Source organism: Epinephelus lanceolatus, chromosome 12, assembly GCF_041903045.1.
Source record: "Epinephelus lanceolatus isolate andai-2023 chromosome 12, ASM4190304v1, whole genome shotgun sequence".
Lineage (NCBI taxonomy): Eukaryota > Metazoa > Chordata > Actinopteri > Perciformes > Serranidae > Epinephelus > Epinephelus lanceolatus.
The window spans coordinates 7,366,880-7,380,986 of record NC_135745.1 but is presented as its reverse complement, the minus strand read 5'-3'; the positions used below and the strand labels follow the sequence as shown (position 1 = coordinate 7,380,986).

The 14,107-nt window shown below is 39.3% G+C and overlaps 1 protein-coding gene and 1 long non-coding RNA gene across 2 annotated transcripts in view; one reads left to right on the top strand and one right to left on the bottom strand.

The window, feature by feature from the left end:
- The first annotated feature begins 2,290 nt into the window (after positions 1 to 2,290).
- LOC117271991 (uncharacterized) overlaps positions 2,291 to 14,107 on the top strand; it is a 22,065-nt gene continuing 10,248 nt past the window's right edge. Inside the window, exons 1-2 of the long non-coding RNA XR_013492424.1 lie at positions 2,291 to 2,405; positions 2,697 to 2,741. This is a non-coding gene — a long non-coding RNA (uncharacterized LOC117271991). The remainder of the gene's footprint in view (positions 2,406 to 2,696; positions 2,742 to 14,107) is intronic.
- LOC117271987 (myosin-7-like) overlaps positions 5,648 to 14,107 on the bottom strand; it is a 12,883-nt gene continuing 4,423 nt past the window's right edge. The window contains exons 18-39 of the mRNA XM_033650608.2: positions 13,554 to 13,759; positions 12,963 to 13,086; positions 12,520 to 12,656; positions 11,941 to 12,196; positions 11,611 to 11,853; positions 11,266 to 11,442; positions 11,011 to 11,156; positions 10,833 to 10,923; positions 10,371 to 10,760; positions 10,122 to 10,248; positions 9,927 to 10,045; positions 9,655 to 9,851; positions 9,389 to 9,572; positions 9,139 to 9,304; positions 8,930 to 9,054; positions 8,521 to 8,829; positions 8,235 to 8,438; positions 7,836 to 8,132; positions 7,616 to 7,720; positions 7,420 to 7,515; positions 7,185 to 7,319; positions 5,648 to 5,765 (exon numbers count right to left, since the gene is read on the bottom strand). Coding sequence (XP_033506499.2) covers positions 5,745 to 5,765; positions 7,185 to 7,319; positions 7,420 to 7,515; positions 7,616 to 7,720; positions 7,836 to 8,132; positions 8,235 to 8,438; positions 8,521 to 8,829; positions 8,930 to 9,054; positions 9,139 to 9,304; positions 9,389 to 9,572; positions 9,655 to 9,851; positions 9,927 to 10,045; positions 10,122 to 10,248; positions 10,371 to 10,760; positions 10,833 to 10,923; positions 11,011 to 11,156; positions 11,266 to 11,442; positions 11,611 to 11,853; positions 11,941 to 12,196; positions 12,520 to 12,656; positions 12,963 to 13,086; positions 13,554 to 13,759 — 3,855 coding nt within the window. The 3' untranslated portion in view covers positions 5,648 to 5,744. The remainder of the gene's footprint in view (positions 5,766 to 7,184; positions 7,320 to 7,419; positions 7,516 to 7,615; positions 7,721 to 7,835; positions 8,133 to 8,234; positions 8,439 to 8,520; positions 8,830 to 8,929; positions 9,055 to 9,138; positions 9,305 to 9,388; positions 9,573 to 9,654; positions 9,852 to 9,926; positions 10,046 to 10,121; positions 10,249 to 10,370; positions 10,761 to 10,832; positions 10,924 to 11,010; positions 11,157 to 11,265; positions 11,443 to 11,610; positions 11,854 to 11,940; positions 12,197 to 12,519; positions 12,657 to 12,962; positions 13,087 to 13,553; positions 13,760 to 14,107) is intronic.

Here is a 14,107-nt window from a genome sequence, read left to right as displayed (position 1 = left end):
ATAGTTAAAAAGCAAAATCTGTAGGAACTTTCACTGACAATGCTCTCCTAGGATGTCAATACAGATATCCATCTGCAATACCCACAGTCTCTTTGGATCAGACACTAATCTAGGTACTGGATGTGGTGAGAGAAAGACAACAATCACTCCCTTCTATCAGTCTTTTGTAGGCAGTTTCCAGCATTGTGGTTTAGGTCTTTGCATTACATATATGTAGAAAATAGTATAAAAACAAACCAAAATGTAAAGTATAAAGTAATAAAGCTAGATAATTGTATTGCTATTTGTAATTGTACTGTATATGATGTACAATTAAGGTGTCAGATGTTGCAATTGTACCCTAATGTGTGTGTGTCATTGATAAAACAATTTACCTGGCCTGTGCATATAGAAAAATATAGATAAGGCAGCCCATTCTTATTCCCAAGTCATCAAATACTAAGGCTTTGTTATGCCCCTCTGTGTGGGATCCTAATGCCAAAGGCATCCTTTGCCGTCTCTATGACACACACTAGGCTTTCATCTAACTCTAGTGTAAACCCATACCTTGCAATATTTGATGCTCAGAGCAACTGTAATAGTATAAAGAGCAAGGAAGTCTGCGTATGGAGGGAGGGATTGTGAATGGGTCAAAGACAGGACTTTCACCCAGGAGAGTGAAAAAGATTGGTTGCATCATTAGTCCTTTTTTTAGGGTCCTAACTATCAGGATAACAAGACATAAAAAGTGCTCTACTATTATGTTAGTTAGAAATTAAGTAACTTCAATAATAATTTTATTTTAATTAGTTCAGCATTGAAAAGAGCCTTTACTTTATTGTTAAATTTGGTAATTGCCACATACTGCCACTAAAGAACTGTCAAGTTAAGGGTGACAAAATGCTAGATGTGCACATGGTTTTGCAGATGATGTTATCTTCTTTTTCCTTTGATGTGCAGTATTTATCATCATAACCATTTTTTATGTATTATGAAGGCAGTGACTGTGTCTGTGAAGTCTTCATATAATTTTAGGGTGTATATTTATTCTGATGACATTGAAACAAAGTTCCCTTTTTTCTTTCAAGCATAAAATACCCTGACTATGCAGAACAGATCAGTTCAAGATCAAATCAAAAGGTTTTATATGTAAAAAAAAAAATAGGTTTTATATGTAAAAAAAAAGTTGTCTGCTCAAATTAGCACAAACTAGTCATGTTTTTAGTTATCATTAAAGAATAAAAAGATAGTTTGACTGCAGTGTTGGCAGTTGTATTTTTAAAATCAGAATTTTAAATCTCAGATGTTTCATTTTTTCATTATATTATCACCTCTGTTTGATTGCTCCAATACAGGTGAATTTCCATTTTTAAGAAAAGAGTAACAATTTATCAGAATGAATATAATAAATAATAACCCACATACACAACATATATTTGTGTACTGAAACAAATTCATATTATTGTGACTATACTCCAGGCTTCTGTCCAAAAGTTGCCTGTTGCAAGTGCCCTTGGCCTGCTTCTGTTGACATGGCATTGTTTTCTTCTCTTTATCCTTGAGCACAAAGATAACTTGTGAAATTCCTGCTGGCTGCCTTTGGAGGCTTGGTGGTTTAGAGGACAGCTTGGGGACAGCTTGTGACGCAGGTAGTCAGGACAGGCTTTTATTCTTTCTTTGATCAGCAGCAACAGGTGATGAGACGAGAAACCTATTTTGCACTGTATGTATGTATATGTAGTGTAATACTGGATACTATATCTTGATGCAAGAATATGCTAAATGAGTCTGTATTCAGATGAAATTTTAGAAATTGCACAAAACTCAAGTGTTCCATACTATGAAGGACAATGAGGCCTATCAACCTGAAGCTACTATGAATGATGGCAACCAGGAGCTTTCTTAAAAATGTAATACGATTTTCTTGGCCTGACACAGTTAGGTATTAGGACAAAATGAAACTCTTGTACAAATACAATCCTACAAAGCATGCTGGCCAGTAATGCAAGTGGAACCTCAGCTGTCTTCCTTTCTATGAGATCACATCTCACCAGGTCTTGACTGTGCTTGCTTTCAAACTAGAATTCTCGTCGCCTTTAAAGGCCATCCATTAAAGGTCTCATTCCCAGCTGTCCATAGTCCTTGTGTCTCTGACTTTTACAATCCCATGAACACGTGAGGGAAGGTGTGAGGCACCTTGCCTCACTTAAGTTTGAAATTAGAGCCTGCAAAGCTATTGTTAGTATTTGTTCTTTGTTGTAGTGAAAGGTCCCTTCTAAGGGGATGTTGAGCTCTGGTGGAGGCAAGGAGTTGACTGTTCTCTTGCCTTGTCTTCTTCCCACTAATTCAGACCGTGGACCTCCGTGTGGACTCAAATCCTGAGTACTGCTTGTCTTCTGACCAGGACATGACAAAATAATGGAAAGGTACTGTTGACTCTTTAAAGCTTTTATTGTTCACTTTTTTCAATGCAAAACTTGTAATCTGTTGGAAAATCTTCTAATTTGGAAAACTGATAAACTGTTAATTTTGCCACAATATACTCTTAATGCCAATGTCCTATATTGATTATTGAAATGGTATTTATTGAATTCTTGGAGGACTCTATTCCTGAATACGCTAAATCCAGATTATCTGATGTCAGTCAGACATCTTTGTCAAGTCCGCCTCTTCTCTGTGTTCCAAATGGCCCTCCCTTGTCTGGCTTTGAAAAGAAGATGCTTGTTACCAGAGAAAGACTGACCCCCACTACTGATATGAAGGTTAGTAGTTTCAGCTTAATTAATTTAGATCATTTGACATTTAGTCTGTAATCTTATCAACATAGAGGGAATGTAAATGTTACATCTATGTAAAAAGCAAAGGTTGGGTCACCCCTGGATGATGTGAAATTTTCTGTCCAAAAGTTTTGGTGAAAACAATTTTTTTAATTTAATTTTTTTCAAATTTAAATGGGTGAATGGTTATTTTTTAAGTTGCAGCTACCATTCATAATAGTAGTTTAACAGTAGAAAATTTTGCTTATGTAGTGCACACTACACTACTCCATTTTTTATAGTATTATTTTAGTAGTTTCAAAGGGATTATTGATAAGGTTTTTGTTTTACGATGTCATACATCCACTGTTATCAGACCTTTCTGCTGTGGTGTTTCTGTAAAAACCTGTCGTAGTTCATTTGTTAAAAAGCGTGTGCACTACTATTTTGTATACATTCATTTCGCTCATGTTTGCTATCCAGATCCTCCACTAATAATCCCAAACATTCCACTTTTGCTAAAGAACTACTGCAGACAACTGCAATGTGTCCTATGCAGTGGGCATGTCTCCTCAGAAAAGCTGTTAGTCAACTAGTCAAGTAAACTCTGTACAAATATGTGTGCAGTTTATTGGTTGGTTGACCCATGTAATATTGAGAATGGTCCTAGCAGACTCTGCTGCAGTACTCTGCCTAGTCAGCCTTTTCAGTGAGGGACTGAGGCAGCATCATTCTGCAGTCTCTTCTTCTTATCACACTGTTACTTATGAAGCCTCTTCAATACTATTTATTTCACATTTTTTACAATCTGATTCAAATCCAGAAACCTTAAGAAGCATTTTAATTGTTGTATTTAATTTGGAAAAAATACTTTTTTTGTGTTTATTTTTAATTGGCATGTTTTAAGAAAAATAAGTTGTAATACTTGAATTCTAAAGAAAAGGTAAAACCATAAACATCTTATTAATTATTTACCAGCTCTGTAGTATGATCAGTATTAAAATAGCGCAATTGGTGTTATCAGCATGTAAGATTTAATGAAGAGAAAATGCGTGAGCACACTCTGCTCATCATGATGCTGAGTTACTTTTGCAACATCAGATAAATGAGGTTGAAAAAAGTCCAGTGTTCGCTGATAACAAATGTAGTAAGTAAACAGTGGAGTAGTTTACAGTATGTTCTCTCCTACGAGACACATAGTTTGAAGCCACAAAGCATTATCCGCATTGTTTTTTGTTTTGTTTTTGGTTAAGATTTACATGATGGGAACAGCTAGAGTGAACATGATAGTACATTGTCTTCACTGAGACAATTTAATTATATATGTAGTAATACATGTAGACCCCTTTTTTAGTTTTCAGGATCATGATTCATTTTTCCTTCAGGTGAATTGTTGGCAGTGTTTTTGGCATCGTGGCAACTATTGAAAATGTTGGCATTGTACATTTCTGCAAATCACAGATATGTTATATTTGCACCTTTCATATGTATCATGTGTATAATTATAAAGTGACGTAGTAGATGAACTGACTTTGTCATCAGGAGGTGAAGGGGATGGAGGATGACGTGACAGAGGCGAGATGTCTGCCAAGCTGCAGATCATTGTTTGAGAGCAACAAATAATAGAACTGGTTGTGATATAGCGAGTCATTGCTACGTTTCCAGCAGCTTTTTAGGCATGGAAACAGGGTTGGAAATCAACACCAGCCACCAGCCAAACACTGGTAACATGTGCAAATAGCTGATAGATTTGCTTCACTCACCAGTAAAATAAACAGTGGTTTTCTATTTAGTGGCAGGTAGTGGTTTTTGAAATCCACCAGTCACAGTTGCAGACGGACAAAAGTGTTCATTTCCAGCCGTCAATGAAATGCAGTTGTTTTTTAATGAGACATCACTGCGTTTTCTGCTGAGACAGTTCCCCCCAAACTGGGTAATTTTATGAACCTTAACAGGTTTCACAGTTTTTATTTTGGGGTTTTCGGTCCTTTTTTGGCCAACTACAATTTGTTGGTGTGAAATCACAGCAGGTGAAATAAGGCTAGATATTTTTGTCTGTTTTTATAGATGATACTTAACACACACATATAGTTAGGATTATTGATTTGACTGGGTATTAGCAATTCATGTTATAGGTCTGTCCAAAAAAAATAGACTTTTGGCTAGACTGCAGAGGCGAGGCCAACCTTATAAACCTGAAGGTCTGTCCATGAGTTAATTGAGTGTAGTGAGTGAGTGAGTGATTAAGCGATACCATTGGTCAGAGTAAGTAATGAAGTGTTGGTGTTTCCCCATTAGTCGTTGCTCTGACGCTGACAGTACCACGTAGCATAATAGCATAGTGAAATTAGCAAGCTAACAGGCTAACTAGCCAGCCACCTGGGCGGAGGAAAGAGAGGATCCCTTCATCTATTTGTTTGAGGAACAGCTGTGTCTATATGACACAAACCTTACATTTATTTAGACGTTATTTACGTTTACATGTGACAGTGTCAGAACTAGTTCCATCACCGTTATGGGGAGAAGGTGGAAACAAGAGACTGATTGAAATTTAAGTGAATATTACATGTTAGAATGTTGGAACAGGTACTGCCACAATAACAAAATGTTCCCTTTGGTAATTGGCATTGATAGGAAGTATTACAAACCATCTTTATAGGCAGAACTTGGCTTTGATAGTAGCCGATGGCTGTGCAGCCTTCACCAGTCATCCTGGGAGCTACATCAGCAGCTGAAGCTGAAGAGGGTAGAGGAGGGTTGTGTACAGCTTCAGAGAAAGCAGGTCCCTTTTGCTGTGTGACTGTGTCTAAGTGTACTGTTCTTCATTTTAACATGTATTTACATGAGTTTTTTTTGATTGGACTGCAACAACAGGGACAGCTCCCTGTTGTTAATGAAAAGTCCAGAAACAGTTTCAGATGCACATTACATTTATTCTACTGAACAAGACATGCTTAGGGAGACACCAGGCAGCAGGTGCCTCAGAAACTGATCTTTTTTGAGGAAACTTCACTCTCCATCAAGTCCTCTCTGAAACAAAAAAAGAAAATATAGGATAAATTGTAAGATGTGTTTCTGATTGAATAGTATTATTTCAGTCCCTGTGTCATAAGGGATTGCACCAATATCACCTATACTATTTGTCCTTTAGGCCCCTCAGAGTAGTATTCTAAATGTAGTAATAATATCCAATGCCCTGCTGAAAAACAACTGCCAAATAACGATGACCAGCGTCTTGTTGTTGTACAGCTTGTGAACAAGATTTTTGGCACTGCGCGGTGACATTTTTTCTGTCAAGGGAACTTGCAAAGTATCAGATTTTTTCCAATTTTCGAATGTATGGGCTAGGAATGTATGATAAATTGTTGGCTGATAATGGGACATTTCTATAATTATGCATTATTCCGATTATTAAAATTATAGCTGATAAATAGCGCCAATCACATGAGGCCAGACTGTTTTCATTGACTTAACAAGGCCAGCATCTACAAGTCTGACTCAGTGGATGGTAGTAAATGTACCTTTAAACTCTGGCTACGTGTGTGTGTGTGTGTGTGTGTGTGTGTGTGTGTGAGACATAGTTGTGTGTTTACCTACATTCAGTTTTAATGTGTGAGGTGAATAGATAGCGCATCGCTATTCTACTTGGTGGTTGGTTAGTCTGTCGTGGGTTGGTGGGATGACACCAGGGTGTGTTTATAAAAATGCAGCGCGATGATATAAACATTTCATACACCAGATGTAAGGCGGACCTGCTGACGCACATTCAACCTGTTCACATGAATCAGCTGTCATTGTTTCTGTTAGTAGAGACTCCACTCTGCAGTGTAGTTTATACACTTTACTGAGAATTACAAAGTAACACTGGGCTTCATAATCTGTCTCTCTCTCACTGTTAACTATAAATTTGATACTGATTAAAAGTCATTTTACTTGAACATCCTTGTATTTATTATGTTCATCTGTAGTGTGGGAATATATGGGGGCAGGGGCTTTGAAGGTAGGCTATTTGACAATACCCCAGAAAATCTCCCTCTTTTTCACAGCCTAATGTTGACAGGTAGTGAAGAGTCACAACTGTTCTTTGTTTTTCTGTTTCTTGTCAGGGCTATGGAATATTAAATCATCCATACTTTCTCACTACATCTTAGCCTTTCTTATCCGCAGGTGTACATTAACTACAGATTATACACTTCTTTTTAAAAACAAAAATGTGGAATTATTGGTTATCGTATTGGTTATTGGCCATGAGAAGCAGGTAATTATCAGTTATTGGTATCAGTTGAAAAAATTCATATTGGTGCACCTCTAGTATCAATCAATCAATCAATTTTATTTATAAAGCCCAATATCACAAATCACAATTTGCCTCACAGGGCTTTACAGCATACGACATCCCTCTGTCCTTATGACCCTCGCAGCTAGTAGGTGCAATATGTGTATACTGACCTTTAACCCCACCTCACGGGTCTTGGCACGTAGCTTGTTGACCTGAGACTCGGCGATGTCAGCCCTCTCTTCGGCTTCATCAAGCTCATGTTGAATCTTGCGATACTTGGTTAGATTATTGTTGGCCTGTTCCTCCTGAAGAACAAACACAACATGTATGGTACTTATAATATATGCTCACATAATATATAGTTTCACTGGTAAGATCTTAGTTTTGCATTTAAATCTTACTTACAGCCTCTTCCGAAGCCCTCTTATAGGATTTGACCTTAAGCTGCAGCTTGTCCACCAAATCTTGAAGACGTACTAGATTTTTTCGGTCTTCTTCTGACTAAATTGTGCAAAAAAAAAAGTAAATAATAATATGTACATATTGATTCTGAATATAATATCCAAAGCATAAACAGGCTTTGTTCCAGATTCAAAGTTACCTGATAGGTAATCTCCTTGATACGTCTTTCATACTTTTTCACTCCCTTGTAAGCCTCACTGGCCTTTTTTTGTTCATTTTCCACCTCATTTTCAAGTTCCTTGACCTGTAGAATGTTGTCAAAACAAAAGTCAGCCAGCACCTCTGCGCTTCACCTAGAGCAGCTATTGACTTTACATATTTGAGTGATGCAAGAAGCCAAAGAGCCAACTTATACTCACCCTGGCCTCGAGCTTCTGCAACTGCTTTCTTCCTCCTTTCATGGCGATCTGTTCAGCTTCATCCAGACGGTGCTGCAGGTCTTTGATGGTTTGCTCCATGTTCTTCTTCATACGCTCCAGGTGAGCACTGGTGTCCTGCTCTTTCTTCAGCTCCTCTGCCATCATGGCAGCATCAGTAATGGCCTTCTTGGCCTTCTCTTCAGCATTTCTGCACTCTTGTAATGCATCTTCTACTTCAGTCTGAAGCTGGGCAGTATCAGCCTCCAGCTTCTTCTTTTGATTTATCAGACTAGTATTCTAATTTGAAGTAAATTAATAATTAATAGTGGTATTTCCATTGTGAAAACAGTGAATGTAAAACAAACACACTAGAATGTATTGATGATTGCTGTATCTCACCTGTGAGTGCAGTAGCTGCACCCTTTCACTAACGTCCAGCAGCTCTTGCTCAGCAAGTTTGCGACTTCTCTCAGCTTGCTCCAGAGCACCCCTGAGCTCCTCCACTTCGGCCTGAAGTAGGTTGTTGCGTCTCTCAACGATGGCAATGTTTTCCTTTAGATCTTCATTGGCTCGGAGAGAGTCATCGAGTTGGAGTTGAGCATCCTGGAAGAGTGGGACATTTATTGTGCAGCAAGGTAAATCAATTAACATACTATGTCAGGTGTTCTTTAAAAAAAATGCAAACCTTCAGATGTGCATGAACAGCCTTAAGTTGTTTCTGAGCCTCAGCTGCCTGCCTGTTGGCCTGGCTCAGCTGAATCTCCATCTCATTGAGGTCTCCCTCCATCTTCTTCTTCAAACGGAGGGCCTCATTCCTGCTTCGAGTCTCGGCCTCAAGAGAGCTCTGAAGAGTATCCACCATACGCTGTTGGTTTCTCTTTGCTTGCTCCATCTCTTCATCTTTTTCAGACAGCTTGCGCTCAATATCAGCCTTAATCTGGTTAAACTCAAGCTGGGCTCTGAGAATCTTGCCTTCCTCATGCTCCAGTGAGGCCTGTCATGAAATAAGAATGAAAATGAAATATATTTCAAGTTATTACCAATATTAAAAAATGTTCTTAAGGTTCACCATGAGCACTTTGAATTCATCACACCTCTGCTTCCTCCAGGGCTGTTTGTATCTCAGACTTCTCTTGTTCCAATTGTTTTCGAATCTTCTCAAGTTCATGAATGCTCTTTCCACTCTCACCAATTTGCTCAGTGAGGTCAGATATTTCCTCTGAGAAACAAAATGTAACATTATCACTGGTTTACTCATGACAACAAATTCTTCAATGGAGGCGTGAGCTGGTGTCACCCTTACCCTGCAGATTCTTATTCTCTCTCTTCATGGTCTCCAGATGTTCAAGAGATTCTTCATAGGAGTTCTTTAGTTTGAAGAGCTCAGTGCTCAGAGACCTGGCTTCCTTCTGAGAGCTCTCCAGCTCTGTTTGAGACTCTTCATACTTCTGTTTCCATTCTGCCAAGATCTGAAATATGTGTGCTTCAAGGTCAATTACACTGTCATTCTTCAACTGAAAGAGTAAAAGTGCCAAATGATTTTTAAATTTAACCTTGTCAAAGTTTCTTTGCTTCTTGTCCAGAGCAGCAGCAGCAGCATTAGACCTCTCCACATCCACCATGAGATCTTCAATCTCATTCTGCAGCCTGTGTTTGGTCTTCTCCAGAGAGGAACATTTAGCATTCACTGCTTCAACAGCCTCCTCGGCCTCCTGCAGACGCTGAGCCAACTTCTTTCTGCATTATGACAGAATTCATTCATGGTTAATTGCTTTTAAACTTTGCCAAATTGTTGGAGTGAAAATACATTTTTACTCACTTAGCCTCCTCCAGTTCCTCAGTTCTCTGGATGGCATCAGTTTCGTACTTAGTTCTCCACTGAGCCACCTCAGAGTTGGCCTTGGACATGCTGCGCTGAAGTTCAGCCTTGGCCTCCTGCTCCTCCTCATACTGCTCCCTGAGCAGGTCACAGTCATGACGTGCAGACTGCACTGCATGGGCTAAAGCATTCTTGGCCTGAAATGAAAGCATATCTCAGTGCATCTTTATACCAACATCTGTAACAAGTTCTCACTTGTATTTGGTTGCTACCTTGACTTCCTCCTCTAGCTGTCTTTTTAGGTCTTCAAGTTGTTGAGTGTAGGACTGTTTTCCTCTGGTTAGTTGAGACACCAGGGAATCCTTTTCCTCAAGCCGCCTTGAAAGTTCACCTAATTTTGATGGAAGAACCAAATGAGTACTTCATAATATCCCACACAAAACACACTGCTTAAATCAAATGCATACCATTCTCAGTCTGAAGCTTTGCTTTCTGCATGGTGAAGTCATTGATGGCACGCTGTCCTTCCTCTGCCCTTGTTTTATATTCATTCATCTGGTCTTCCAGAGACCGGCACATTTTCTCCAAATTGTTCTGGAAATAAAAAACATTAACACTGGCACATGACCTACCTCAAAAATATAAAAGGTGGTTTAGACTAACAAAATAAAATGTTCATCAACCAGTAGGCAGAAAAGGGATTAAACAAGAGTTACCTTTGCCTTAACAATCTGCTCCATATTGGAGACGACATCATCCAGCTCCAGTCTGAGCTCACTCTTCTCCTTCTCCAGTTTCTGCTTGACTCTCTGCAGGTTGTCGATCTGCTCTCCCAGATCAGCAACACTGTCAGCTTGTTTCTTCCTGAGAGTGGCAGCAGTGGCTTCATGCTGCAGAGTGGCCTCTTCAAGGTCTCTGCGGAGTTTCTGGAACTCAGCCTCCCTCTTCTTGTTCATCTCAATCTGGGCAGATGTTGCTCCACCAGCCTCCTCCAACCTCTCACTGATCTCCTCCAGCTCTCTGGACAAGTCTGCTCTCTGCTTCTCCACCTTTGCTCGGGCAGCTCGTTCTGCCTCAAGCTCTTCCTCCAGCTCCTCGATGCGGGCCTAGACCAAAATCAGCATTAGCCAAATATCACATCCTTGAAAACTGACTATCTTCTTCTTATTTAATATTACCTGTAACTCCTTCAATTTTTTCTGGAGCTGGGCACTCATCACTTGTTCATCTTCTATTTTACCATTGAGTTGGCTGATTTCAAAATCTTTCCTGTGGGTATAGAATAATGAAAAATGTACCAGCTGACACTAAGTTTTAAATCTATTCATGTGTACACAAATGTTGTTTTCAAGTTACTTTTTCAGCCTCTCTTCGAGTTGCTGCTTGTCATTTTCCAGGTCCATGACACACTCATGAGCTAACTTCAGGTCTCCCTCAAGCTTTCGTTTTGCTCTCTCAAGATCCATGCGTACTTTCTTCTCTTGTTCTAGGGACCCTTCAAGCTGTAGTGGATGATAATTACAGCCTTTCGGTTTAATTTATCCACAATATTCAGTGTTTGTATTTAAGTGACAGTGAAACATGCCAACACATCCTTGTTTATGTTCTTACATCATCAACTTGCTGCTCCAGCTTAACTTTGGCCTTCGTCAGAGTATTGACTTTGTCTTCTTCACTCTGCAGGTCATCCAGTGTTTGCTGATGAGCTTCCTGTAAGGCTTTCTTTTCTTTGGTCAATTTAGCAATGATTTCATCCTGAGCAGCCATCTCTTCGACCAGGTTCTTCACCTGTTGCATGTAAAATTTGAATTTTCAGTCAAAAATCCCAGACCCATGTGCCAATTTCTATACAACAGAAGTAATAATTCATATGAAAAAGTTGCCATTTTAGAGCATGAACAATCAGAGAAGCCTTAAAAACATTGTCTGTAAAGCATATCTCAGTTTTTATAGTACCTTGTTCTCAGTAGCGTGCTTCTCTTTCTCCACTTTAGCCAGAGTTAACTCTAAGTCATCAATGTCTTTCTTCAGCTCAGAGCACTCATCCTCCAGCTTCCTCTTCTTAGCAGTCAGTTCGGCATTCAACTCCTCCTCATCCTCTAGTCTCTCTGACAGCTCTTTGATTTTTGCCTCCAGCTGGATCTTGCTCTTGATCAGCCCCTCACATCTTTCCTCAGCATCACACAGATTATCTTGCTCCTGTTATTATTTTAAAGGTACAGCATTAGACATGAGCTGACATGGTTTGATTTTGTTATTTGTTATGCTGACAAATTGTAAACATACAGATTGAACTTGAAGCTGCAGGTCATTCTTCTCTTGGAGAAGAGAGACCATTTTTTCTTCGAGTTCCTTCTTGCGGGCTTCACATTTTGCGTAAGCCTCTTTTAGTTTGGCAAACTCTTCCTTCATGGTGGCCATCTCCTTTTCAGTCTCTGCTGATTTCAATAGAGGTTTAATCTTGAAGTACAGCTTCATCCAGGGCCAATTTTTGACCCCCATGAAGGCACGGATGTTCCACTGGATCACAAGTAGTGCGTCCCTGTGGACATTGATTCATAAAGATGTTATAATGTTGCAGAGCAATACAAGTGGTACAATTAGTCGTTTTCTGCATGTACTGTACTTGTTATTTAATACAAATTTATCTGTATTTAGTATGCACATTAAGTCAGTCCTCAGTATGAGAAATGAAAGGTCACCTTTAAATCTGTGAAGGCACCTGGAGAATACCTTTGTATCATTCACTTGATTTAGTTTGTGCCTAATTCAGTAATTCTGGTATAGTGAGATATTGATGCAGAAAGCCATAATCTTAAATGCCACCTTGAATCTTTTGGATTTTTATTAATTTTGTGCACATACCTGCGTTCTACAATTTTCTGGAATTCAATTCTTGCCAGAACACCTCGTGACCTTGCCTGGATCCTGGTGATGATGAGAGCTAAGCGGTCATCTCTCATCTCCTCTAACAGACCAAGCAGCCCAGCTTTAAAGAACACCTGATTTTTGCAAACAGTAGCAAGCACAAATTACCCACATGGAGAGTGTGTATGTGCGTTCAAGATAATGGTTCAGACCTAGCCCATTACAAAAACATTACTGAATGTTATCACATAGATAGTTATATTTTGAATTAAAGGAGGTGTAGCTGAAAAAAGAGATCTAACAATTGCCTACAATTGTAGAATTGTGGTCAATTGAAAATGACAAAAAAACACAAAATACTATGTCACCCTGGACATTTTCTTTTTACACAGAGACATATGCTAATGATACATGCCAAAATGTATTTCACTAATGCTTACCTTGGTGTGTCCGAGTCTGTACTGAGTATGGTCTATATCCAGGGAGCCCAAAAGCTTCTCTGAAGCTTTTTTGTTATCAATGAACTGTCCTTCAGGGATAGCACTTGGATTCAAGATGCGGTATCTTTGTGATGAAGATAAAGAATAATTTCTGTTATATTTAATGTTTTATAAAATATCAGACTACCAAAATATGTTAAACTAAATATTTATCACTGGTAATTAGTAGAATGGTTTATTAGGTGACAAACAAAAGCAAAAGTTAAGAAGGGATACATAACAAATGCAAACAGGGCATGAAGATTCCCTATATGGTTTCAACAGTATCAAAATTATGTGAATCATATGCTGTGGTCTTTACAGTCACCGGATCTCGACCAAATTGAACACATATTGGAGATTTTTGGAGCAGCGAATTAGACACCAGTCTTAACTACATCATCAAAATATTAAATGAGGGAATATTTTATGGTAGAATGGTTTCCATCCCTTCATCTGTGTGCTCAGAGAATCTATGACAAGGCGCCTTGAAGCTGCTATGAAGACTGTTTTTCCTTTAATTTGTCACCCATCCATATATCTGACAAATACCTCTGTTTGAAATCTCCGTAGAGGATCCTGTTTGGGAAGCCCTTTCTGCAGATCCTGATGCCTTCCAGCACACCGTTACAGCGTAGCTGGTGCATCACCAGAGGGTTCTCCATGGCCCCAGGAGTTTTGGTCTCATTGGGGATGATGCAGCGTACAAAGTGAGGGTGAGTCGACCTCAAGTTGGTCATCAGCTTGTTCAGGTTCTCCTGTGGAGGTAATTAAAACCAGTTTAGGTGATTATTGTGGCACATAAGCATCTCTTAATTATCAATGTAAAATTAAAGGAGCTATATGTAAGAAATCTAAAGCAAATAGTCGTAAAATCATCATTGGCCTGTTGCACCACCCCCCACCGTCTACCAGTCACGCAGTCAGTAGAGTCTCAGCATCAGTTACAGTTACAACTGAGCTACAGCAGCACGGCAAGCAGCATTAGCAGTGTCCCAGTACATAGCATTAGCAGCCGGCTCCTCCTCAGCTGTATCCCGGCAGCAGTGTTAGCAGTGTCCCAGTACATAGCATTAGCAGTCTCCTCAGCTGTATCCCGGCAGCAG